Below are 25,819 nucleotides of genomic sequence, written 5' to 3'. Positions count from 1 at the left end.
TCGAGCCATTTTGCTGCACCTAATTCTGAAACCCATATCAGATGTAAATTTTCACCACTTCTGATGCGTGTGCAAAGTTTCATGAGTTTTTGAGAACGTTTAGGCCCTCAAAAATGCGATTCATTTTGGAGAAGAAGAATAATTGGCTGAGAAATTCCAATAGGGTCCTCACACCATCTGTGCTCGGGCCCTAATAAACCAGAGTAAGAGGAAACAACTGAAGAAATTAGAAAAAGATATTTATAAATAATTTTAAAAAATATATAAAAAACAAAAGGCAAAAAAATGCATTATAAAAAATATATAAAAAATAAAACACAAAAAATTAAAAGGGGTTAGCGGTACTGAGCCCTCACGTGGCAGCCCTGTTTTAAAGAATCAAAAGAATGGTTATGAACCACAGAAACCACCAACACTAGGCAAAACAATATGAGAAAGGAGAAATATGCAATTACTTAAGGGAAATTGTACTTATTTTTTGCAAAAATATGCTTGTAACCAATTGCTTTAATATGTAATTGACGACCTGACGGACGCCATTTTGAAAATGGGGCCTTTCTTGGAGTCAAACTTTGGTTAACTTTTAGTATGTTTTTAAGTACATCTGATACTACTGTAAACCACTGAGAAACCTTTTGTTAGAATTTTTTTGGAGTCAAGCCATATTTGCAGCTGACTATTGATAAAAGATGAGAGACTGACTCAGCCGGGACTCAAACCTGTTGACCGTCACGGAAAATACCAATCCAGACATTGTGCCGGCCCATTTTCTGCATCAAAACACCTCTAAAACCAAATTTCCCACAGGTGAAATATGAATTAATGAAATAATTATTAAAACATTACTTGCAAAAAATGCATCAGAATACACTGATATTTTTAAATTACCATCAGTGGATTAAGATGTTGTTGTTTTTTTTTACCAAAAAGAGGGGGACTGGGACATTATTTGTGGACATAAATTACAGGCAATGATGCATAAATTATATTTTTACTTAATGAATGACAGGCAATGAAAGGCAGACATTACAATTAAGTTATTAAAAGCTCAAACAACTCCAGCACTGAGCAACTCTAAAATATTCAATAGACTCACAGACCGCAAACACATTTAAACAGATTTAGCACATCTGTGCTACGTCCACCGATATTCACAGCATATGTCAAGTAGTTTATATTTAGAAGAATGTTGAACAGCAGTTTAAAACAATGATCATCATTTACCAAAAACCACACAAGCAATTTTCTGGAAAAGTGATAAATATGATAATATGAGGTTTAAATTATGATCATATAGAAAATAATAAAAAGCAACATAGTAAAAACAAACAAACATAGGAATGTGGTCACAGAAATACTTAATTTCCATTTCTACCAGTGTTATGCAAGCTTTCAAAAAGAAGGTATTAATTTTGACTTAAGGTGCATTTGAAAAGTGCCCATAAAAACAAAAAAGATGCACTAATGCTTGTAACAGACACTTATGATTTATGACAGTGTCACTGTGACCTTTATTCACTTCATACAAACATCCGTCTGACTCAGAGCAGAGCCTCTGATGGACTAGAAGAAGCTGGTCTTGAGTTTGATGGTGGGCGCCGCTTGCACACTCGGCTGAGGTTGTCTCGCCGCCGCCTTGGCTTTACTGTTGGCTTGTCTGGATCTGATGGCCGCCTCGAGGCGGGTCTTGAGTTCTGGTGCCGCCCCCATAACAGTCTTGAAGGCGACGGGGTACAGAGGGCCGATGTGCATCAGGTTCTGGAGGGCGAACTCATGCAGGCCTTTGGAGCTGCTGGAGGCTGAGGAGAAGCTGGTCTCGTCCAGCAGGTATGAAATGAGGGTCGGGACCAGCAGTGCCAGTAACTGAACTCCTGTGTGACATAGACCGGTTAAAGGAAAGAAGATGGATCATGACTTGACATGAAGCTGCTCTTTTTGTACTTTCAGCTGAATTTTTCTGTAGAAAAGGGTGTTAATATAATGATCAAACTGGCACACAGTATTCACTGGCTTAAAGGTTTTACAGCAGTTTTGATCCTTTAAATGCCTTTTTTTTTAAATTAAATATGATACAGTCGGCTTTATAGGGTTACTATTAACGCTTACGGTTGTGTTCCTCTGCCATGGCAACAAGGCTCTCCAGCACTTTAACCCCTTCCTGTACGGCCTGTAGTTCAGCAGGTGTGGATGGTCGGTGGTGCTCAATGCTCTTCAGCTTCTCCACCAGCACCGGTGCCAGCGCATGGATGTAGGGCGCAGAGAGACTCCGGCAGGAGTGCTGGAACACCGACAGCAGCAGCTGATAACAGCGAGCCTGAGTCTGCACAAACATGCACAAAAACAAGATGCTATTTTGGATATGCAGTGTAATATAGCAACTGTTTGTGAATGTGAAAGTTCTGCAAAGTTTCAAAGACCAAAGTTCAGATAAATTGACTTTTTGTTTCCTAAAAGAAAGAAGTGATTCTGAACTGAAACGAGTTGTCAGTAATTCCAATCTCACGTCCTGCTGAACATATGTAACAATGCAACTCATTTGCATAATGCCAGCCTATGGTCTTCATTGGCTGAACAGTGGGGTGTTCCCGGTCTGCAGTGGTCAGTATCTATCAAAAGTGCTCCAAGGAAGGAACAGTGGTGAACCGGCGACAGGGTCATGGGCGGCCGAGACTCATTGATTTAATTTGTTTATTTATTAAGTTTTTTTTTTTACGCCATGTTAGCATCATGGCTATTTACATGCCAAACAAAAGGTCCAAAGAAAATCTAAAATACATTCAGGTGATATATTTTGAAATATTCCATGCCAGCATGTTTCTGAATAAAAGCAGCATCATAAAAATTACAATTCAACAGAATATGCTTAATAATCAAAGGAACTTTACATGAGAGACATAAAGGAGGAACTTCACCCATGGGTAAGTCTTGAGTGCCCCAGTCTACACCTAGTGAAGACGACTTGATCATGTCTTGATTTGAAGGTACTTCTTTTTGTACTAGGGTTTATTTCATACAATTTTTTTTTTCATCCCATTCTTTCTGCCCCAAGGCTCATTGATGCACGTGGGGAGCGAAGGCTGGGCCGTGTGGTCCGATCCAACAGACGAGCTGCTGTAGCTCAAACTGCTCCAGAAGTTAATGCTCGTTCTGATAGAAAGGTGTCAGAATACATCAGCAACAGTGACACGTGAGCATCAGAACTGGACCACGGAGCAATGGAAGAAGGTGGCCTGGACTGATCAATCACGTTTTCTTTTACATCACATGGATGGCCGGGTGTGTGTGTGCGCCGCTTACCTGGGGAACACATGGCACCAGAGGCTTTTCTCAATGTCAAGGAAGGATCCTCGGAAGCCAGAATTTCGAGGATGTTACGTCATCGACATCCGTCAAAGGACTGTTCCAATGTCGAGGATCCTCGGAATTTCAAACAAGGACTGAGTCCTTCGTTCGAAAAATATCCCATACACAGGAAAGGATGCATATGTGTAGCCTTCGCACTCTTCGCGCTCTCAAATCACCCACAATCCTATGCGTGCAGCTTTGCAATCTTGTTCAAAAATGTTTAAAAAAATGTTGGACGTTAGCGGGCAATATGCTTTCAAATGTAAGTATATTTACGTTACCAAACATTTGTTATAACTGTAGTAAATGTGTCAGATAAATAAAGTTTAACGTTTAAATGCCTGTACAAATTACCGTATTGATATTATAAATTATACAAACACAAATTACGTTATTGATGGCTAACTGAACCGGACCGTCATTTAACAATTGTTAGGTTGCCGTCACCGGCATTTCTTTTATAAATAACTAGTTGAGTTGTCCAAAGTAAATTAACGTTAATATTATACCATTATACCATTCACAGCGTTATTCATAGCTTTCTCGTCTTTTTTAACAAGGAACGAACAGAGGCGTTCATACGTCTCCGTGTAGAAAACAAGCAGCTGTTTACCGGGGGGTAATGACGCAATGACGTGCACTTGCTAGTCTGTTCCATTTACGTGTTCTCCGAATGCTAAAGAGGAGCCTCTCCTAGCCTCTGAAGGAAGTGACTTGGAAGGACCAGTCCTGCCAAGGAAGTATCCTTGACATTGAGAAATGCCTCAGGATGCACTATGGGAAGAAGGCGAGCCGGCGGAGGCAGTGTGATGCTTTGGGCAATGTTCTGCTGGGAAACCTTGGGTCCTGCCATCCATGTGGATGTTACTTTGACACGTACCACCAACCTATGCATTGTTGAGACCATGTTCACCCTTTCATGGAAACGGTATTCCCTGGTGGCTGTGGCTCTTTCAGCAGGATAATGCTCCTGACACAAAGCAGAAATGGTTCAGGAACGGTTTGAGGTGCACAACAACGAGTTTGAGGTGTTGACTTGGCCTCCAAATTCCCCAGATCTCAATCCAATCGAGCGTTTGTGGGATGTGCTGAACAAACAAGTTCGATCCATGGAGGATCCACCTCACAACTTACAGGACTTAAAGGATCTGCTGCTAACATCTGGTGTCAGATCCCACAGCACACCTTCAGGGGTCCAGAGGAGTCCATGCCTCGACGGGTCAGGGCTGATTTAGCAGCAGAAGGGGACCAACACAATATTAGGAAGGTGGTCGTAATGTTATGCCTGATCGGTGTATGAGCCACTCATCACTGCAAAAGTACTCTACAGTGACTCACTAATGCAGACCCTTTACAAAAAATAAAGTTTTCAGTCTGTGTCCTTGTGTAACTCACCCAGGGATCTTCAGAACCGAGTCCATGTCTGAATCGCTCAATGCAGCCTTTCTGCAGGACGGAGACGCCAATCAGCTCACTGCTGGCCGACAGCAGGAACAACGTGACGGCCGTCAGCAAACTGACTTCATCCACACCGGCTCCGCACACATCTGGAGGAGAGAGCGTGTCAGAAGCAGCCAAGCCATCGGGACTGAACACAGAAACATGCGCTCATCTTACCCGGCTGCGAGAACTCCAGCACTGAGGCCAAACTGCTCCGGACCAGAGCGCTCCACTGCGTCTGACTCCTCCCCGCGCGCGAGCTCAGGATGGTTTTGATGGCCTGCAGAGCCGCAGACACCGGCACAGAGACGGAGTGATCTGACGTCTTCACTGCCGTCTCTCTCAGCACACCAGTGATCAGGAAGAGCACAGTGGGAAGGATGGTCATGCTTCCTACAGAGAAACACAAATATACTCCGTTATATTGGATATGTGTTAAATCCTAAAGCCTCTAACATGATCTGATAAACCTGTCACACTCAATCTCCTACAGTCATTCTGAGTGAGAGTTTAGACTCTTTATCCAGTAAAAGTCTTTAAGCGTAATTACACAAACAAACTGAACAAGTTACACACAGGACAGCTATGTGAGTGTGTGTGTGTACCTGCAGGTGAGCAGAGTGACGGCAGCTCCGCGAGGGCCGTGACCGAGGCTGCCACCAGTCGGCTGCTGTCGTCACACAGGTGTTGAGGCTTCTGTCTGACGCTCTCTTTGCCCTCTGATTTCAGCTGAGGCAGGTGACGCACCAAGATAAAAACCAGCAGCTCCATCGCAGCAAACACCAGAGATTTTCCTGGAAGCAGCTCCCCGGTGTCGCCTCCTTCCCCAAGCACTGAGACACACTCCTCGCCTCCAGCGTCCTCCACAGCTGACACAACACACACACACACACACGGTTAGTTTCATCAGTTACCATGTTGTTTACGTCCAGTTCTTCTAGGTTCTACGTCAGAACGCGACTCATTATTGGCCAGCTCCTGCATCAGCATCACACTCATGCGTCGTGCTGATCATGTGATTCAGCGCCAGTATCAGTCGGCGTTCTGACGCAGAACCTGGAAGTGCTGGACGTCGTTTTTGTTTTTGAACACAAAATGTATTTTTCATAACATTAAGGCTGAACCAATACAGTCACATGACTGTTTTAACGATGTCTTTAGTACCTTTCTGGACCTTGAAAGTGTTGATTATATTGCGGTCTATGGACAGTGATAAAACTCTCAGATTTCATCAAAAATATCTTGATTTGTGTTCTGAAGATGAACGAAGGTCTTACGGGTGTGGAACGACATGAGGGAGAGTAACTAATGACAGAAATTTCATTTTTTGGTGAACTAACGATTTAACTGTTCATGACTTGAAATTCCATTTTCAAAATGCAACACTCATGGCGTGAGATGCTGAAAAATCATCAAGACATCCTAATGACCTACAAAAGTATCAGGAAACAGATTAAGAAATTCGTATTTTCTAGATTGCTTGACGTGATCTAATAACTGCAGGTAATATGTCACAGGATGTTTTATTGATCTGCATCATTAAGAAACGACGTTAAGCACATATGAATGAGATCTTTACTCACTCCTGCTGCTCCTGATGTGGTCCAGGTGCTCTTGGGCGGCACGGATGGTTTTCTGCACGACTGTCGTCACCTGTAGCTGCATGCTCTGCGGGTCGCGTGTTAATAACAGCCGGTGAAGCACGTTGAGCAGCTCCACAGCCAGCAACTATATATAAACAGTATTTAATGTATGTTTGGTTAAATCTGTCAGGAAAGCAAGTTTTTATTACAGCCACCATTTAAATCTTTATATTTCAAAAAAATTTATATGGAGTATAAACATAATTTTGTCAACAAAAGTTAAATATTATAATGTCATTATTACAAAAAGTGGCTTGTGTGTAATTTAAATGTTTGTGTATAGATCAGTTGTTATTTTAACTAATATTACAGTAATGTAGCGACTGACAGTGTTCTTATATAGTTTACAGCTTCAGTTCAGGGAGATTCTTCCCTTGAGTAAAACTGACATGTACTGAACCTGATATATATCCAAATGAACTGATAACGAATTTAATCAAATCGCAAGCTTGTGAATCGGAATCGAATTGTGAATTTGTGACATTTTCATGATTCCCTATTGACTGAAGTAAAACCAATGATGCAGATGTTGACCTGGTCCTCTGCGATGTGTGTCCGAGCATTAGGTGAGTCCATCAGCGTGCAGAGAGCGTGCAGACATGACATCACATCCTCAATGGGCTCCTCGGCCCGAGGGAAACACAGGAACTCGATGCTGATGCCTGAAATAACGTGAGAGAACAGCGCATGACATACTGGGGGGAAAACATTAACCAGTCCAAATGCGTCTCGCAGATAATTTACCCAAAAGAAGGTGCAATCTGTCTTTCACTAGGTCATCTGGGTTTTTGCCGGCCGTTGAAGCCACTGCAGGTCCTGTGATGGAAGCGCTCTTGCCTTCCGCCGAGTCTTCAGCAGTGCCGAATCCGGTGCTACTGAGCCACAGAGCCTCGGCATGCAGAACGGACGCCCACGAGTTACGGTAATGAAGCCTCGCTGTGTCTATAGTCTCAGGAGTGTAAAACGCCCCTCCTGAGGAAACAATTATCAAGAGAAATACAATGTTATTATTAGAGGTTTCTGTTGAGCAATACATCAATAAAGGCCCATTCACACAAAGGATGATAATGATAAAGAGATTTAAAATTGTTTAATTGTAAAAGAATAGCAGAGTGCACACACACCACAACTATAACGATAATGACACAGAGGAATGATATTGCTGGAATCACTTTCCCAACTGATTAAAACACTGACAGCCAATCAGAATCCACCCTGAATTAAACGAGCTCGAGCATTTAAAAAGACAGATGACAAAACTGCAGCACTTGTAATAAACAGAGCAATATCATCCACTGGTGTGGAAGCTAATATACACTACCAGTCAAAATTTTGGAATCGCTGTGATTTTTTGTGTTTTTAAAAGAATTCTCTTCTGCTCACCAAAGCTGCTTTTATTTGATCAAAAATACAGTAAAAACAGTGAAATATTATTACAATGTAAATCAGCTGTTTTCCCTGTGAATATATAGTAAAGAGTAATTTATTCCCGTGATCAAAGCTGAATTTTCAGCATCATTACTCCAGTCTTCAGTGTCACATGATCCTTCAGAAATCAGTCTAATATGATGATTTGATGATCAAGAAACATTTATGATTATCAATATCAAACAGTTGTGTTTTTTTCAGGATTCCTTGATTAATCGAAAGTTCAAAAGAACAACATTTATCTGAAATACAAATCTTTTGTAACATTTTACACCACCGTTCAAAAGTTTGGGGTCAGTACGATTTTTTTTTTTTTTTTAAAGAAATTAACACTTTTATTCAGCAAGGATGCATTAAATCTATCAAAAGTGACAGTAAAGACATTTATAATGTTACAAAAGATTAGATTTCAAATAAATTCTGTTCTTTTGAACTTTCTATTCAAAGAATCCTGAAAAATAAATATTGTACACAATAAATGTTTCTTGAGCATCAAATCAGCATATCAGAATGATTTCTGAAGGATCATGTGACACTGAAGACTGGAGTAATGATGCTGAAAATTCAGTGTAGTTATGTTTATAGTTTTTGTATTTAGTGTGAACGGGCCTTGATTCAATTCGTCCTCCACAGGAATCTGCAGGGTTTTTAAAATCAAATTTAAGACTTTAAGACCTTTTTTTAAGACCTATACCAAATAAAATTAAAAACTATGTCCAACCCATAATCTCAAAATAAATCATGTATCTCAGATTCTTTTACTCAATTAAACAGGAAGGACTTAATACTGCTTACCACAATGGTGAAACGGGTGAACTGCAATACTAAAAAATTGTTTTATATTTCATAATATCAATACATACTAATTAGAGATCAGCAAAGAACAGCAATATACAGATACTAGTAAAATCTATATAGTTTTTCCTTCCCTCTTAGTGTCACCATGAAATCAAAATGGACCATTCTTATTTTTTATGGAATATTTATTGTTTTAAATTCATGTTCCTCATAATCTTGAATCAGAATATCTTCTTCTCCCTCTTGCAGCATATCTTCTATTCTCTGATGATGAGGGCGCCCAACATGCGTTTCACTCGGATATATGGCACAATAGAGAAGAAAAGACAAGGAGCTGATGGTTTGACTTTACCTTCGGGCGGCAGCTGACTGGAGAACTCCGCAGGCAGAGAGAGCAGCGCATAGTCTCTCAACACCGCCAGCCACAGGCGGCTCAGAGACGGCAGCTCCGGCTGAACTAAAGTCATCAGGCTGTCTGGAGGAAGAACATCTTCATCTCCCACCTCCTCATCCTCACCCTGAGCTGGACGCGCTGGCCTGGACTGAGACTCCTTCTTTATGTTCATAGCCACCACAAACACCTGAAACCAGAGTAAATAATGCTGATAACGGTGGAAGGATGTGGATTCACACTGTAAAGAAGGCATGCAGGAGATTGTGTGCGACAGGTTGATCAGTAAGTTGATCATTTAGAGGCCTTAGAACAATGATAACGGTATTTTAACGCTACTGCTTCATATCTGATACTCTTTGTCTTTGTAAATGTAGCTGCTGAAGCGCTGTGAGTGTTCGGATGTACCTCGGCCCATGCTTTCAGGACAGCTAGTTTCTCCATCGTCGTGGCGCTCTCGCTGTACAGCTGGCTGGAGGCGCCTTTGCCAGCCTGAACCTTGTCCAGAGAGGACACTAGCAGGTTGTGGACGCGCCGCAGGTCATTCAGGTCACTGACCACACCACTGCCTATCCACGCACTGCACACCTGTACACAGATACCAAACACTGAAGAACGCTCACAGAGAGGCATTTCTGTGTGATGAAAACGCAGTGAAATATAAGCCAAGACACTACAGGTGAAAAGAGTAAAAATGTTGACTGATAAATATCACCATACTTCACCAGCTGATTCATCACAGTACAATAAAAACAACTAAGGAAGCATGTTTCTTTCACGGAATATTTAAAAAAAAAAAAAGGTAATTGCAAATTTTTATTTCGCAATTCGTACTTCATGCCTCACAATTACTGACTTTTCCGTGGTGGAAATGAGCTTCCAACCATTTGTTTTGTATTACAGGTTTTCTGAAATGTTATGTGCAAATATTCAAATGAGGCATTATCTAATTAAATATGCATTATTTTGCATAAATTTCCAAATAGAAATATGATAAAGCCAGGTCCTTGTTTGATTATGTTGACATATTAAAGTTAAAGGGTTTTTACAGAGGGGATTTTGGATTTCTCATTTTATCACACATAAATCATAAAATACTGCTGACAGAAAAAAAAAAACATTTTCACCATGTTTTTAGAAGTAAATATAAATTAGGTGAATGAACAACCCTTCAGAATATAGATATGAATAAGTCTGTAAAGTTTGGTGTGTGAAGTGGAGATTTCTGAACCTCACTGCCTTTAAAGAAATGGACTGAAACTGAAATCTACAGATGTAAATAGATGAAGTGTATAGTAAAATAAATAGTTAAATGTGTATTTTAAATGTTTTTTCCCCATCTAGTCTGAAAGAAAACATTATGGAAGCAAAATGTCTTATCATTGACCAGTACATGAAAAAACAATGTTTTTGCCTATAGTGCCTTGACTTAATACGAGATATTCAAAAAAACCAGAACCACTCGTTTCCCATCGGCAGGAACTGATTAATAACTGGTTTATCACTTTCAGTTTATTTATCTCAGAGCAAAAAGAATATGCCCATGAATATATTCTAAGGCAAATCATTTTGACTGAGGCCAAAGTCAAGTTTTATAAGTTTATATGTGTATAACTTTAATGCTTTAATCAGTTTAATTGAAAAATACTAGCAGTTTATCTGAAACTCTCTTTCTTCAGCCTCCGAATTATTCATTCTGTCTTTTTCTGAAATGCACTGATTGAGTTCCGAAAGCCCCTCCTTCCGAAAAGCTCAGAGTGATCTGATTGGCCAGCTGAGCCGGTTCATTTTAATTTGCCAAACACCTCAAGTGTGCGTCAGAAATGTAACGCCCCTTACCATAACACTGAGTTTTGCATCCAAACACAGCATCTCCACAACATGGCAATAACACTTTAATTCACTGAAGCCTCACCTTCTTCCTCGTGTACGAATTATGCTAATATTTCACACTGTGATGTGGATGTTTGAGGAAGTAATATCTGGACTAGAATCAAGATGTTTTATTCAGGTTTGGATCAGTTTTTTTTTTCTGTTAGATAGAATAAACATCTTCGTGGGACACTATGAGCTCTGTAACTTTGCAGATTGAATACATGCACAAACACTAAAAGAAAGGGAAAACACTGAAAAGCATCATATGACCCTTTAAGACTAGCTTGTGTTATAGTCTGAAGTTTACCTGGCAGGCTTTGGCAGTGATGTCTGAGGGTGTGTCTGGGGAAAAGGCTGGTCGGAGCGCAGCACCAACCTGTGGATGAAAAACAGAACAAATGAAAATGTAAACAAATTAATATATGTGTTCATAATACAAGACACTTAACTCTTAATTAAAAAAAATCTTCTGAAGTGTATGTAGAGTAATAAAAGAGAGAGCTTAAACTATAACAATGCAATAAAACTCAATATTGGACTCTGGCATGATGATCAGAGCAGTGGATCATTTCTGGAATCGCCATCATGTATGATCTGATCCCAGAGATCGTTTAAAGCAAAGATGCAACTTTTCATACAATGTATTATCTGAACACTAATCGAATGGATTTTGCCATGTTGATGTCAGGCTACCAGTGCTCTAACATGCCACATGATTGAACGGCATCAATGAATGAACTAACGTTGGCCTGATACTGCTCCAGGATCACATGACCAGGGAACTCGGGCTCCGGCACAGCCGCAAACTTCTTAATGATGTCCTCGAGAGCCTGCAGACCAGCCATGCGCAGCTGGTTACTGTGGTCCGTCGCAGCCATGAACGCCATGCGAATCAGATCGCACAAGTGCAGCACGAGGAAGTCACCTGCGGAAGATACAACAAACTCACGTCCTAAATTACTTCGGTTCATGTTAGTAAATCGACAAAGTCCAACCAAAAATAAAAAAGGCCCCACTATAACAGTATTTCATGGCATTTCAAACTTCTTTTTACCCCTAAGTGAAGAACGGAAAAGAACTTCGCCGTCAGTACATCGAGAAATAAAGATGTTTACCTTCAGGGTTTTTGGTCTTGGCGACGCGAGCAGCTGCCAGGTCAAAGTGGGCCTTGTCTGCGTTTTCACACAGATGAATGATACGGCACAGACAGTCGGCAGCAAACACTCGCGTAACCCAGCGCGGCGCCACGGACGGTTTGGACTTGTCATCCTGACCCAGTGATGTGAACATGATGTCATCATCCATCTCATCCTTCTTAGAGTCGTCTTCCTCTTCCTTTCTTCTGCTGTCAGACGCAACAGTCCCACCAACCTCTGCAACAAAAACACTATGAGAAGGACGGACGGATGATGTTCATCTGAGCACAATCTCACACAAACACACTGTAGTTTCACTTGATGAGATGAAGCACTCTGATTAATACGAGACTACACAAGAAAGTCTCATAGTGACCCAAGAAATGGCAGATTTGGAAAACCTTATAGGAAGGAGCAAAATGTCAAACATGAATGTGAGAATTGCCAAAAAACAGCCAAATATCGGCCAATACATCAGTCTCGCTGTTGTTACACTAGTTGTTGCAAGTGAAAAACATCAGCAATGTCTTTTGCTTTCAACCGAGGAGGCTTGATTCAGTGAAAACCAGCCAAATTTCTAAGTCAAGTAGTCCAAAATGAAGCAGATAAAAGCATTGTTATGGAAAGTGGACATTCTCTTGTTATCCTACCCTGCAGAATCTTAGAGGAATGCAATATTTACATGCAAAACCTGTAATGGTGTATTCAATTCCTGTCAGGAAGCAGGATCAGCTCCGCTCAGAAACACTGTCAGTGTACGGTTGTCACCTGTAGTTGCTGCCAGCACATCTTTGCAAAGTTTGAGCCAGTGAGGAAGTTTCTCCACAGCCAGAGACGAGAGCATGTGACCCAATGTGTCGTGAATGTCCGAGCACAACCTCCTGTCTGTCTCACGGTCCAGCATTCCAAACAGAACACCTTCCAACCCCGTCTCTGTGATGTTCAGATCTGAAAAGATCAATGACACTGTGAAATATTCAGTAATATTATCGATCTGACTGCACTGACACTACTGGATGAGAACAAAACTCGAACTGAACTGATCTGAATGACACGATTGTCTTCACTAGAGCTGCTTTGCTACAGATAAAAAATTTGTCTCAAGTTTGCATCACTGATTCTGTTATTTTCCTGTTATTTTAGTTTTATTACGGTCTGTATTGTGTAACACCGTGACCTTTTGAGTTTGATGGGCTGGGACTGAAACACTGTAAATATTCCAGGACACGTTACGTACTGATGGAGGTGTTGTCTTTGCCGTCACCAGCCCTCCTGGCGAGACTCATGGCGTATTCACAGACCTCTGCAGCCTCTCGCTGAGCCAGCTGCCGCAGACACGCCACAGCGGCGCGCCGTAACAGCAGGTGAGAGCTGCACAGATGCACCTGCGCACACAAACACACGTCAGTCACCGGCAGAATCTGGACTGTTGTTGAACTATTTACCTGTGTGCGTTCACATGCTCTCCTGGCATTCACATTTACACATTTAATATTAGATCAACCAAGAAATGATTCATGTTAAATCTGAAGATGTTAAATAGCTGATATAGCAGTCTTACACAGAGGCAGGGCACCAGGCTGGACAGGTTGACGTGTCGCGGAGCGAACATATGCAGCTGCTGCAGACAGGAGATCGCTGCCGCCTGAACCAGAGAGTCGGAGTGATCCTGCATGATGGCGCAGCCAACCAGACACGACGAGCGGATCGTCGAGATGCTGACGCTGTTACCTGGGAAAACAAAACAGAGCGAGAAACAATATAAATACTCTTCTCAGCGCTGCCAGGGCTAAAGAGGCATATATGTGATTCACTTGCTGGATAATGTGTCCAATTATTTGAGAATTATCTTCAAGCAGATTAAAGCCAGACTATCATTGGTCAGTGGTGATGATGTAATAAGTGGGTGTGGCCCAGAGGCTCCGCCTTCTTTGAGGTGAAATTCTTCATTTCTTCTGTTCAGTCCATCAAGGTCAGACGTGAGTAAAAACATGAACACACTGGAGAAACTCTTTATATCAGAAACTGAAGCTGTGATTCTAACTGAAAGAGACACTGACACTGTTTTTCATCTTTAATACTGTAAAGCTGCTTCTTTAAATCAATCTATTGTATAAAGTGCTGTAGAAATAAACGTGACTGGAGAGCTGAAGAATACACATCACTGTGATCAGATGCTTTCTGAACGGCTGTTTTCTCACCGCTGGCATTTGTTTTGTGTGTTTATTCTGTTATTGAGAGGAAAGCGCAGCACATATCTACATGTGCATCTAAATGTGGGCGGAGTCATGATGTACATTAACTTTATTTTTTACCCCTAAGTGAAGAATGAAGAATGAAAAATAAATTTGCCGTGAGTATATCGGGGAAACACTGATATGTTTAAAGTACAAATGCTATAATTCTCAATACCCTGTAGTTCTGGGCCGACGGTGGTGATGAGCGCTCCGAGACATCGGCCCAGACACTGATGCACCTCTGTGTGTGAGGGCGGGACCATCAGCAGCAGCGTCAGCACTAGAGATAGTGTGGGCTCCACATAACCGCGGTACATGGGCCCGCTGGAGTCCACGATCAGAGCCAGAGAGTGCAGCGCCCAGGTCTGAAATAACCAGAGAAAGTCATCAGAGTCAGAGTAAACCAGCAGCATAAGCTCCTGCTGTCTGCGACGCTCACCTGGACCTCATGACACGTGGCGTCTTGAGCTAAGGCCAGCAGGATGCTAACGCTGGTCTTGAGGTGCTGGCCCGACCCGATGCCGCCCACATAACGATGCAAGCAGCCTAAAGCCAGGGAGTGACCCGTCCTGGACACCACGTCACGCGCCGACTTCAGCCTGTGCAGAAGAGCCGAGACAGAACAAGACAAACATGAGGAAACAGCAAGAAATACAACAACATGCATGCCTAACCTAACCTAAACCTCACGTTTCAGCCTTTAAACTGTTTTAAAAATGGGATGAGTCAAAATTATAAATAATTGTATATATTCATTTAAAACATGGTTATATATAATATTCTAGATTCCTTATTATTCTAAAAATTTTGAATGCACATTATCTTATTATCAGTCCAGCAATTAAAATTTACAACACTGTGTGTAAGCTGAGTGAAAATATGGGTTGATCTTCGCATTGTTCTGTCAGTAGATGGCGCTTATGGAACAGCAGAAATACAGCGGTGACCCCGGCTGCCTCTGTAAACAAAGCAGCTGCGCTTATAAACACTCCTTGATTAGGCATCATATGGAGGTAAGATAAAAAAGAAAACATCATCGAAACCAAAAGGCGACAAGTTTACAGGTATAATATAAACACCATATTGTAAACATTGCCATATTTCATCAACAGAAGATCAAAACAATCACTTGGCATAAATGTGGGCTATTCAGTGAATGTGAACTGCTTTGAAAGTACGAGCCAGTAGAACGAGCAAAAAACCTGTGGTTTTACTTTGAAACATGCAGTGCTCGCATTTATATAAAATCAATGCCTTCTGAATTTTATTAAAGTATAATATAAAACCATTACTTTATATTGTAATAATATTTTCTGTATGTTTCATACATCATGATGAGCTTGAGACATCACAGAAGGTTTTTTTCACAGCCTACCTGACTGAAATGCCTCATTAATAAGCAAATCATTTCAGCTCATTACTATGCAATTCTTTTGTCTTCTCAGGTGAGAATGGCCCATTATTCAGTGGTGATTCACGCCTCCTCGCATACTGTGTTTCTTGGCAAAAAGTGTCTTACAAAAACTAAATCAATATATTGTTTTATATGAAGGAGTAGGCAGCATAATTTTTACATAGTTTTGAAGCAAAAACTCTAGTTTACAACCTCCAATACCCAGAAGTCTTGTAAACAAAGATTTACTATACTTTTTTTGGCCTTATTTCAGTGACTTAAGTTTTTTGTTTTTTTTCAATAACCACGCATAAATGTTATTCCTTCAAAAACACAAACATGTACATACATGTTCCTCACATATTATTGTAGCCTAGTTTGTGCTGAATACAGTGTAATGACACTTTTTCCATTAATATGTTTATGAACAACTGAAAAAAGCACAAATGTCAGGGCATGTCAAAACTTCTCCAGGCCCCAAATCAGCCTCAGACTCCAGAGGGTTAATCCTAATCCTGGTTATTCATCCCCAAATTTAAGACTTCTTGAAATGATCTTTTCTTATATCATTTAAGATATTGCTCACACTTTAGTTTAGGGTCCAAGTCTCACTATTAACTACGACTTTTGCCTCAATAAACCTCTAATTCTTATTAATAGTTACTAAGGTAGTTGTTAAGTTTAGATATTGGGTAGGATTATGGGATGTAGAATATGGTCATGCAGAATAAGGCATTAATATGTGTTTTATAAGTACTAATAAACAACCAATATCCTAGCAATATGCATGTTACTAAACAAATAGTTAATAGCTAAAACTAAAGTGTTACCAAGATATTGAAGACTTTTTATGAGCTTAAATTTGATAAAACAAAATTTAAGACTTTTTAATGCCCTGTATTGATTTGAATTGGACCAGCAACTCAAGAAATGAAAGCTGTCGTATTGCCATCGCCGCTTAAGCGGTTTGGTTTGCATACTTGTCAAAGCTGTGCTGTGCCATCCTGGCAATGAAGGAAGCTTCTCCGACGACCTGTGCCATGCGTCCCAGAGCCTCGCCCGCCGCACAGCGCAGGATGGGGTTGGGGTTATCCAGCGCGCCCATCACCAGCGCCAGAGCTGATTTACGCACCTCTTCCGGACCGAGACTGCTCTTGTTCTCAGCCAGACCCTGTACAAACACAGAAAAGTCCCAGATGCCAATCAACAAACATTATTATTATTATTCTTATACAATTCTATTATAGGTGTGTGCAACACTTCTGAAACCTTGAGAGCGCTCAGCACTGCAGTGAATATGTTTAACTGGACGGCCTGCTGACGGACTCCTTTAGCTTGTTTAATGCATTCGGCAAAGTGATCCAGCATTTGCAACCTGGAACAGACAACAGGACATGAAATAAATCACAACCGACGCAGCAGAATCTTGTCTAACATTATACATGTCTTTACTGTCACTTCTGATTCATTTAAAGCACCTGTGTTTGAAAGAGACGTGAGGAAAGACGACTCCAAACAGAGCGACAGACGCGTCGATCACGGACACACCCAGCGGCAGCGGCCCGGGCACGGCCTCGCCGGCAGGAACACGCAGGTATATGGAGGACGGGTCGTGTTCCAGAGCGCCGCTGCCTGACGCGCTGTTGGGCTGCAGCTGTTGGATAAAAAAACACATTAGAAAACCACATGGAAGGCATGATACATGATTTCTGTAAATGACAGTCTGGATTTTTAAATTACCTGATCCTCAATAGACTTATGATCAGTTTCCTGAAGCCACGAGCCCATCAGCACACTGTCGTCATAATGACACAGCGAGCGCAGCAGAGACGTGGTGGTGTTGGCAGAGTTATCCGTCAGCGTGAACTCGGCCACCAGCTCCCTCAGAAGAGCGTTAAAACTGCCTGTCAATCAACAGCAAATCATCAGTCATGATCAGCGTTCGTGTCATCAGTGCTGACAGCAGCAGTGCAGGCATCGGCTGAAGCACTTGCCTTCGTATGTCTTGGGCGGCAGCAGCGCCAGTATGTCATAGAGTCGCAGTCGCACCATGGCAGCGCTGGCCTTCAGATGAGCTCCATGAACCTTGATCACTGCAGGAACACTACACAACACAAATTGTGATTTGTAAATATTAGTACAGTTTAAAATCGCTGTGTTCTTTTGAAATATATAGTAAAGTGTAATTTATTCCTGTGATCAAAGCTGAATTTTCAGCATCATTAGTCCAGTCTTCAGTGTCACATGATCCTTTAGAAATCATTCTAATATGCTGATTTGATGCTCAATAAACTGATTAATTAATGTGTCCTTGCTGATTTTCCTTCAAACTAACCCCAAACTAACAGAAATAGCTCTGAGCACTGGCACCAGCATGTCTTTACTGTAAATAATGTCACACTCACTGAGACATCATGGTCATGGCACACTCGATGGGTGTCATCAGTCTGCGGATCACGTCCTCCGTCAGCAGCTCTGGACAATGTGCCACAAAACTGCGCATGGCTGTGAGGAACAAGAAATATGATGTTTTCATGACGCACATTGATAAATAAAGCTGAGAAAGCCATGGAGGAAGATCTCAGGTGTTTTACCGCACAGAGCGCCGGCGCGACCCTCCAGCATCACCTGCCAGCTGAAGGAGTCTCCTCTGGCCTTCTCTGCCTCCAGCTCCTTCTGAGAGCGAGGAAACACGTTACGCCACAGTAGAAGCATCTTGGGAAGGTGGTAACGCACTAGAGACGGTCCTGAGGAGATGAAACAACATGATCATTAATATAACTGCTATCATGCATGCTTTTAGGCCAGAAACACACTGTGCTACTAAGAGGCTTCTACTCTCAGGTCAGCTACTTCACACTGTGTCCTCCTAAACAGATGTGACACAAAAACATTAAAGTGGCAAGCAATTTGTCTGTCCACAAAAGACACGACACAACTATGAGATAGGCAAGGCAATTTTATTTACAACAAAAATCAATCACAGCCAATCAGAAGAGCGTGTGGGTGGAGTCTCTCTGCAAGTGCTCTACACTTGGATAAGCACATAATCAAATTCATAAATATTACACAATTTTAATATGATTAAAATATATACTGTTTGTCTTGTTACTAAAATGATTGTTTTCTACACTGTAATGGATAATATAATAAATAGGAAAAATTTGAAAACGGTTCTTCTCAAATCAATATTTCCTGTCCCTGTCATTATTCATGTGGTGTGTAATAAGTGACACGACTGTAATTTATCCTTTAAACAGCCGTCTTGTTTGAAGTTGTTCGTTCTCTAGGCTCAAAGCTGCTCACCAAGAACTTTTTTTTCTTAACGAATGCTTTGCGTTTAGTGAATTAATAAAATATTTCAATTCAAATCAATATTTCATGTCTAATTATTTACATACAGTAGTGGCCAAAAGTGATGTCCGGCCAAGGAAAACTGACATCTTCACCCTGTATTCAAATATTATTAAAAATGTGTCAAAAAATTGTAAGCATATTGCGTAGTTGTGCTTGGATTCGATTGTTTTATTTGTGATAATAACGCAATGAAACATGACAAATTGTTGTGACACAATTTTTGGCCAAAATGTCATGCAAAGAAATTATTAACATATAAAAACAAGAGAGAACCAACCAAATTTTAATAACTGTTTATGTTGTAGTCAATGTATGCTTTTTCCTGTTAGCTTTTTACTTTTCTATGCATTTTATTGTTTTGCATAGTAGAATAAAATCTGCAGCTGTAGTTTGCCTTTTTTGCCAAGTTTAGCGTTTTGTTCTTCCCTCATATTTAAAATATTTTTAAAAAGATAAAATATTTTTCTCATATGTTCATGGTTTAATCAAACTTGTAGGTTCATTAAAAACAAACATCTCCAAACAGCACTTTTGGCCACTAGTGTATGTGGCAAGCAGTTGTGTAATAAGCGGGATTATGAACATCATCCTATGAACATCAAGTTTAGCTAGATCCCTGAATGCACTGGTGCAAGAAGCCACAACGGAGCACGTCGGTAAGCGTTCAGACATATGTGCAACTAGCCAAAAGCTGATGTGATGATGGGATTTGGTTGATGGACTCACCTAAGGTCATGAGCGCTCCTAACAGCAGCCAGCCGGCTTGAGTCCTCTGGAGAGACAGACGGCTGTTCTGTGCAGCCGAGCGCAGAAGATCTTCAGCTATACTCACCACCATCTGAAACAAACACCTCAGTCAGGCTCAGTTATATCACAGAATACTCATACAGGTGTTTCTCTTCCAGTTGTTTTCTGCAAAGTTTAAGTTTTTCAAAACCATTTTTCGGAAACTTACAATTAAAGATGCTTCAACTACTGTACGTTTGAAGGAATGTCAAAAATTATCCATTATCTGGTCCATTATCTCAATTATTTTTGTCATACAACAATGCATCACTCTGAAAATATGGCAAGTGCACTAAGCCATATTGCGATATGTATTGACTGACTCAGATCAGGGGGGGAAGCTGTGGAGACTCAGACCTTGCCCTTGGAGTGTGGGATACCCAGAGGACACTGATAGACTCCTCCCAGCAGAGCCGCCATGGCGAAGCTGTATCCGCTCACGGCTTCCGGCGAGTTCTTCAGGTTGTTGATGCACTCGGCGCAGCGCTCTAGCAGAGGTGTGAGCTGGTACGGTAGAGCAACGGCAACGCAGCGCAGACACCAGGCCGCGGCCAGACGCGCCGCCATGCTCGGGTGCAGCAGCACAGATGTGACCGTCTCCAAAAACCCTGCCAACAGAATCACAGGATGTCCAGATAGTCAGCCCTGCTCTGGTGGGATATGCTCAGGAAGCTCAACAGTTCATTGAAATCGAATAGTGAGATTTGTGTCAATGCCCAGCCATAACGCTTGTGTATGATTAGTAATATGTGGACATTCATGGTTAGGAGTGTTTTTTAAGAAACTCTATTGGTCTTCACATCAGTATTGTACACAACTGCTACACAATGTGGTTTTGTTTTCTCTTACCGATGGATGGCTCCTGGATTAGAGGGGCGGCCGTAGCGCTCAGACTCTGGACCAAACTGCCCAGCTCTTTAAGCGCACACACCATCACATGCTGACTGGCCGACACGTCTGCGGCTCCGGCGCGGCTCTCACTGCTCGGGTCGTTCACTACAGCCTCTGAAGAGAGAGAACACACCGTCATGAGCGTCTTCATCCACACGGCCTGTGTCAGATTCACACTGAATGATCAGTCATCGCTGTCAGGACCAGTGTGGGGGAAAATTACTTTTAAAAGTAATGCGTCACAAGATTGCATTACTCCCTAAAAAAGTAAAAAAGTAATTCTGTTTCTTAGTTACTTTTTATGGAAAGTAATGCCTTACTTTTGTGTTACTTTTTCTCAACCGACTGAGAATCTTCCAGGCCTTGCAGTTTATTTTTTTTCCTTGTAGTGCGTTACTTTTCTCTTTACAACAAAAAAGTAATCCGATTACGTAATGCACATTACTTGTAACGCATTACTTTACTCGTTACATCAAAAACGAATCTGATTATGTAATACATTACTTGTAATGTGTTACTTTACATGTTACAACAAAAAAGTAATCTGATTACGTAATGCGCGTTACTAATGTTTTACCACCAAAATTGGTCAGGACGCACACACATGGGAAAGCAGCATGTCGTCTTAAAATGGGATTCATTCATAGCCATAAATATATAAAAAAATATAATACTAAAAATAAATAATCTCCTGAGGCATTCATTTAATATATATATATATATTTAACAGTACAACAGAATCTCTGTGCATCTCCAATCAACACAAAGCAGTGTTTCGTTGCTTAATAAAGCAGCGTTGTTAAACAGATCATTGATTCAATGATCTATCCATAAAGACACTGGCAGCACCCAAAATCACATCTCTTTGACTAGGTACTTATTTTGAACAAGTAATTACTTCATGGCCACTAAAAATCTATGTTCTATATTGTATGAATGTGTGTAGTATATATGTAATCTGGATGCATTACATTCATTATGTTGTCATTATCATGTGACCTACCAGTGTCAGTTGCCATTCACAAATCCTCTCCTGTGGCCTCATGGGGCAGTAATATGTCCATCGTATGCGCACTTCAGAATCTCGCCAGAAGAAGTAGGTTATCCAGGTACTTTTTGCCTACTCTTTTTTTGAGTACTGTGAATTCGAACGTACTACTCGTCACATATTCATTTTCAGCTATGGCATAATAAGGAAGTATGCGATTTCGGATGCAGCCACTCGCTTTGTTCCTGAATGAATCGGGCTTTTGAACAAATCAGCTGAATAAATGATTCAATTACTCACTTATTAAAACTTCTGGTAGGTTTTAGTTTCATATTTAAGTATCATTTATATTATTTTTTAAATAATATAATTTTTTTATAGTTCAAATTCAAATATTTTTTAAACAATCTCATAACATTACCAATGCAATTGTAATTGCAGCATAAATACATCTAAATGCTGCTTTAGCTGCAGCTTCTGTGCCGGTTCTGCAGTGAATAAATGGATTTTATTGATTCTGATTTGATTTGGTAACAGCCCTATCGCTCTTAAAAATAAAGGTTCTTTATTGGCATTGATGGTTCCATGAACAACCTTTAACATCCATGGAATCTTTCCATTGCACAGAAGGCTTTTTAGAGCGGAGAAAGGTTATTCGATTATTAAAATGTTCTTCACACAAAGAAAAACTGCCTTCTTTTAAAAACTGATCACTGAAAGATTCTTTGTGAAAACAAAAATGTTTTTTTTTTTTTTTTTTTATGGCATTGCTGCGAAACCCCTCTTTTGGAACCTTTATTTTTAAGATTGTGGGATCTTATTATTCTAATTGAATTATTTGATTATCTGTAAGAATTTGACGTAAAAGATGATGCATACATCTAATAACGTTAAAAAAAAAGCCTATATATAAGGTAAAAATGCCATGTAAATCAATTTAAAGTGGCAAATCTCAGCCTTTCGTTAATGGGAAAAGCTCATTTCTGTCACTGCTGTGAACTGACCAAAAAATTCTGAATTATGAGTCATCTGTCCAAAATACTGCATCCACCGATTGTGAATTATGCCTATAATCTGTCAGTGTGATCTCCATCTTACCCACAGCTCTCATCTGTTTGCTGATGGCCAGGCAGATTTCCTTCGCAGCAGCTATTTGAGCTTTCTCACCCAGCAGACCGCCCAGTGTCGCCCGCAAGGCGAAGGACAGGCAGCGGCGTGAATACACGGCCTCCACGTGAGTCTGTGTGGCGCGCGGATGAGCCACCAGCTCCAGCAAATGAGACAGAAACACTGCAAAATTACGCTCCAACCACTGGCCGCCCAGAGTGGTGACAAACACGACATATGCCTGCATGGAGAAACACAAATGAGCAAATAATTAGAAATTAATGAATTGAACAAAACCTGTTGCTTCATAGTTTATAATAAAACATCTAAATTAGAATTTTTTTTCACAAAAAAATAAATAAATATAAGGAGAGACCAACATTTCGGCCAAATGCTCACTTAGCTAGTGTTTAAAAGACAATGGACTACATGCACAGTGTTCTTTAGAACTTCCGCATTAATATAATCCAGCTGGAAAACTTCTGGCGAGAGTCATGTGCTGGTGTGTTGAGCATCAGTAGTGTAATACTTAGTTTATAATCCGAATAAAGTCACTTAAATAGTCAGGCACAGCATTAATTTAGTTACTCAAACGTAAGACGGCATAAAAAAATAATTAAATAAAGTCGTACCTCAGTGTTCCTCCTCGGATAAATTGAATTCGACCATCAGTTTTCACACTTTTATGTGAAAAAAACTTCCAAAATTAAATATTTACTGTGCACTTTAGTTAGATTAATTGAATAAAAAGTGTGCTGAAATCATTGATCTTGTGCTGCACTGACTGACAGCTGCTGTGATTATAAAGTGAGAGCGGCGGTCGCTTTCTGTGTCATTCATTCACAAGAAAAGTTATTGTTTTTCATGAGATTTTGTGAGTAATTCATACTTCACATTGACAAAATGTATTTTTAAACCGTTATTTTATAATGTTTAATATTTAGTCAAAAACGAAGTGCAAAATGATTACAGGAAATGGCTAATATATGCACAAATAAATGCTACTTTGCCGCCACCTGCTGGTTAAAGTGGTAATTATTGTCTTTTTTATTTTTAAATAAGTGTTTATCGAATGTTGAATTTCTTACATTTTTAAATGTTCGGTTGTACAATGGAGACGATCTCAGAAGGATGAACAAGTAATGTTTGTGGTCATCACATTAAAAATAACATTTGAAGAAAATGCGTGTGTGTGTCTATTTACAGACGGCGTTTTTAAATGGTTCCAATAGCTTCGTCTTTATTGCAATCAATAAAACTGGTTTATTGGCAAATTAGGTAAATGTGATAACTCCATTAAAATATGAACACAACATTAAAATTCAACCATTGATGGTTTTGTGTCGATGAACAGCGACTACAGAATGAACAGCTGACAGTTCACCGGAAATGCCCGAGCTGGCTTAACCACAACCAGGAAGTAACCGTGCATATAGCCCATTAACAATTAGTAATATTATTGATTTGACTGCACTGACACTATCAAATGAGAACAAAACATGAACTGAATTGATCTGAAGGACACTGCTGTATTCTGTGGAGCTGATTTACAAGCTTTTAGCTGAATTTGTGTCATATTTGATGAAGTTTACATCATTGATTCTGTTATCATCCTCCATTGAAACAATCTATTATATAAAAATGTGCCTTGACTTGAATTAATTGACTGATATTTGAGTGACAGCTACATTTGCAACCCTGATAGCCATTCTGGCATTAATTTTAAGCGTTTCAGGAGTCACAGATGACTGCGATTGCCTCCAGTCTCACCTGAGTGACGCCGACTCGCACCTCTCGACTAACCGAGGCTCCTTTCAGCATCTCTCCTCCGCTCTTCAGGAAGCCTGAACCTCCGCGCAGGAAGCCTGTGGCCATCAGCTCCAGAACCTCCTCTAGAGTCGCTCGCTTCACGTTCTGACGCATCACTGACACAGCACACACACAACCAGGGTTAGTACTGTTCACCACACACACAAAAATATGTTTCTTATGTCACGTTTCTTGTTTAGACATTTAAGAATAAGAGGATAAGAGGAACGTCACAACATTTACACATAAATCTGCACAGATGCACATGACTGTACAGGAGAGATCACCTGTGGCCTGTTTAGGCATCAGCGCCGTGGCCATGGCGGTTCCCAGCAGTGTGGACACAGCGACACGCACGCCGTACGTCGAGCCCTCGAGAGCTTTAAAACACAGCGTGGCCACATTCTCCAGCTCAGTGGTCCAGATGAACACGGCCTCGTTCTGCAGCTCTAACAAACACTGACCAATGACATCATCATCACCATCACATGATCACTCATCAGGCCCAATCTCATTCAGCTCTGATAAATGTCACTTGTTTGGTCTCTTCTGCTAAGATAAAGTAAACTGTGTAAAAACTGTAAATATCATTCCAGTGTAAATCAGCTGTTTTCTATGTGAATATATAGTAAAGTGTAATTTATTCCTGTGATCAAAGCTGAATTTTCAGCATCATTACTCCAGTCTTCAGAGTCACATGATCCTTCAGAAATCATTCTAATATGATGATTTGATGCTCAAGAAACATTTATGATTATTATCAGTGTTGAAAACGGTTGTGCTGCTTCAGATTTCTGTGATTTTTCAGGATTCTTTGATGAATAGAAAGTTCAAAAGAACAGCATTATTTAAAATGGAAATCTTTTGTAACTTTATAAATGTCTTTACTGTCACTTTTAATGTGTCCTTGATGAAAAAAAGTATTAATTTCTTTCACAGTAAAAATCTTACTGACAGTAATGTTTATTCAAATATTAATAATATTATTAGACAATAATAAGCAATAACCACATGGTTAATAGATTCTCTCATACGGAACCCTACAAAAATTTACAGCAGTAAAATTAATTAATAATTAATCTGGTAGGGCTGGGTATTGACACAATGTTCACGATTCGATTCGATTACTATTCACATGCTTTAGATTTCAATATCGATTATTTTGGATGTAGTATTTCAGTTTCAGCACATGGCA

General features: G+C 40.5%; 1 protein-coding gene across 1 annotated transcript in view; it reads right to left on the bottom strand.

Annotated features, from left to right (window-relative positions):
• Positions 1-978: 978 nt before the first annotated feature.
• heatr5b (HEAT repeat containing 5B) overlaps positions 979-25,819 on the bottom strand; it is a 31,607-nt gene continuing 6,766 nt past the window's right edge. Inside the window, exons 6-36 of the mRNA XM_067386903.1 lie at positions 24,912-25,083; positions 24,586-24,740; positions 22,807-23,056; positions 20,679-20,834; positions 20,187-20,437; positions 19,770-19,881; positions 18,281-18,433; positions 18,092-18,191; positions 17,677-17,790; positions 17,427-17,586; positions 17,165-17,340; positions 16,956-17,061; positions 16,667-16,857; positions 14,733-14,892; positions 14,469-14,658; positions 13,618-13,787; positions 13,294-13,441; positions 12,825-13,004; positions 12,036-12,293; positions 11,664-11,845; positions 11,228-11,296; positions 9,454-9,633; positions 9,007-9,235; positions 7,173-7,400; positions 6,963-7,090; positions 6,369-6,513; positions 5,391-5,654; positions 4,963-5,178; positions 4,741-4,892; positions 2,107-2,320; positions 979-1,871 (exon numbers count right to left, since the gene is read on the bottom strand). Coding sequence (XP_067243004.1) covers positions 1,564-1,871; positions 2,107-2,320; positions 4,741-4,892; positions 4,963-5,178; positions 5,391-5,654; positions 6,369-6,513; positions 6,963-7,090; positions 7,173-7,400; positions 9,007-9,235; positions 9,454-9,633; positions 11,228-11,296; positions 11,664-11,845; positions 12,036-12,293; positions 12,825-13,004; positions 13,294-13,441; positions 13,618-13,787; positions 14,469-14,658; positions 14,733-14,892; positions 16,667-16,857; positions 16,956-17,061; positions 17,165-17,340; positions 17,427-17,586; positions 17,677-17,790; positions 18,092-18,191; positions 18,281-18,433; positions 19,770-19,881; positions 20,187-20,437; positions 20,679-20,834; positions 22,807-23,056; positions 24,586-24,740; positions 24,912-25,083 — 5,517 coding nt within the window. The 3' untranslated portion in view covers positions 979-1,563. The remainder of the gene's footprint in view (positions 1,872-2,106; positions 2,321-4,740; positions 4,893-4,962; positions 5,179-5,390; positions 5,655-6,368; positions 6,514-6,962; positions 7,091-7,172; positions 7,401-9,006; positions 9,236-9,453; positions 9,634-11,227; positions 11,297-11,663; positions 11,846-12,035; positions 12,294-12,824; positions 13,005-13,293; positions 13,442-13,617; positions 13,788-14,468; positions 14,659-14,732; positions 14,893-16,666; positions 16,858-16,955; positions 17,062-17,164; positions 17,341-17,426; positions 17,587-17,676; positions 17,791-18,091; positions 18,192-18,280; positions 18,434-19,769; positions 19,882-20,186; positions 20,438-20,678; positions 20,835-22,806; positions 23,057-24,585; positions 24,741-24,911; positions 25,084-25,819) is intronic.

This window comes from Chanodichthys erythropterus, chromosome 5, assembly GCF_024489055.1.
Source record: "Chanodichthys erythropterus isolate Z2021 chromosome 5, ASM2448905v1, whole genome shotgun sequence".
In the NCBI taxonomy this organism is placed as follows: Eukaryota; Metazoa; Chordata; class Actinopteri; order Cypriniformes; family Xenocyprididae; genus Chanodichthys; species Chanodichthys erythropterus.
This window is presented reverse-complemented; position numbering and strand designations above follow the sequence as displayed.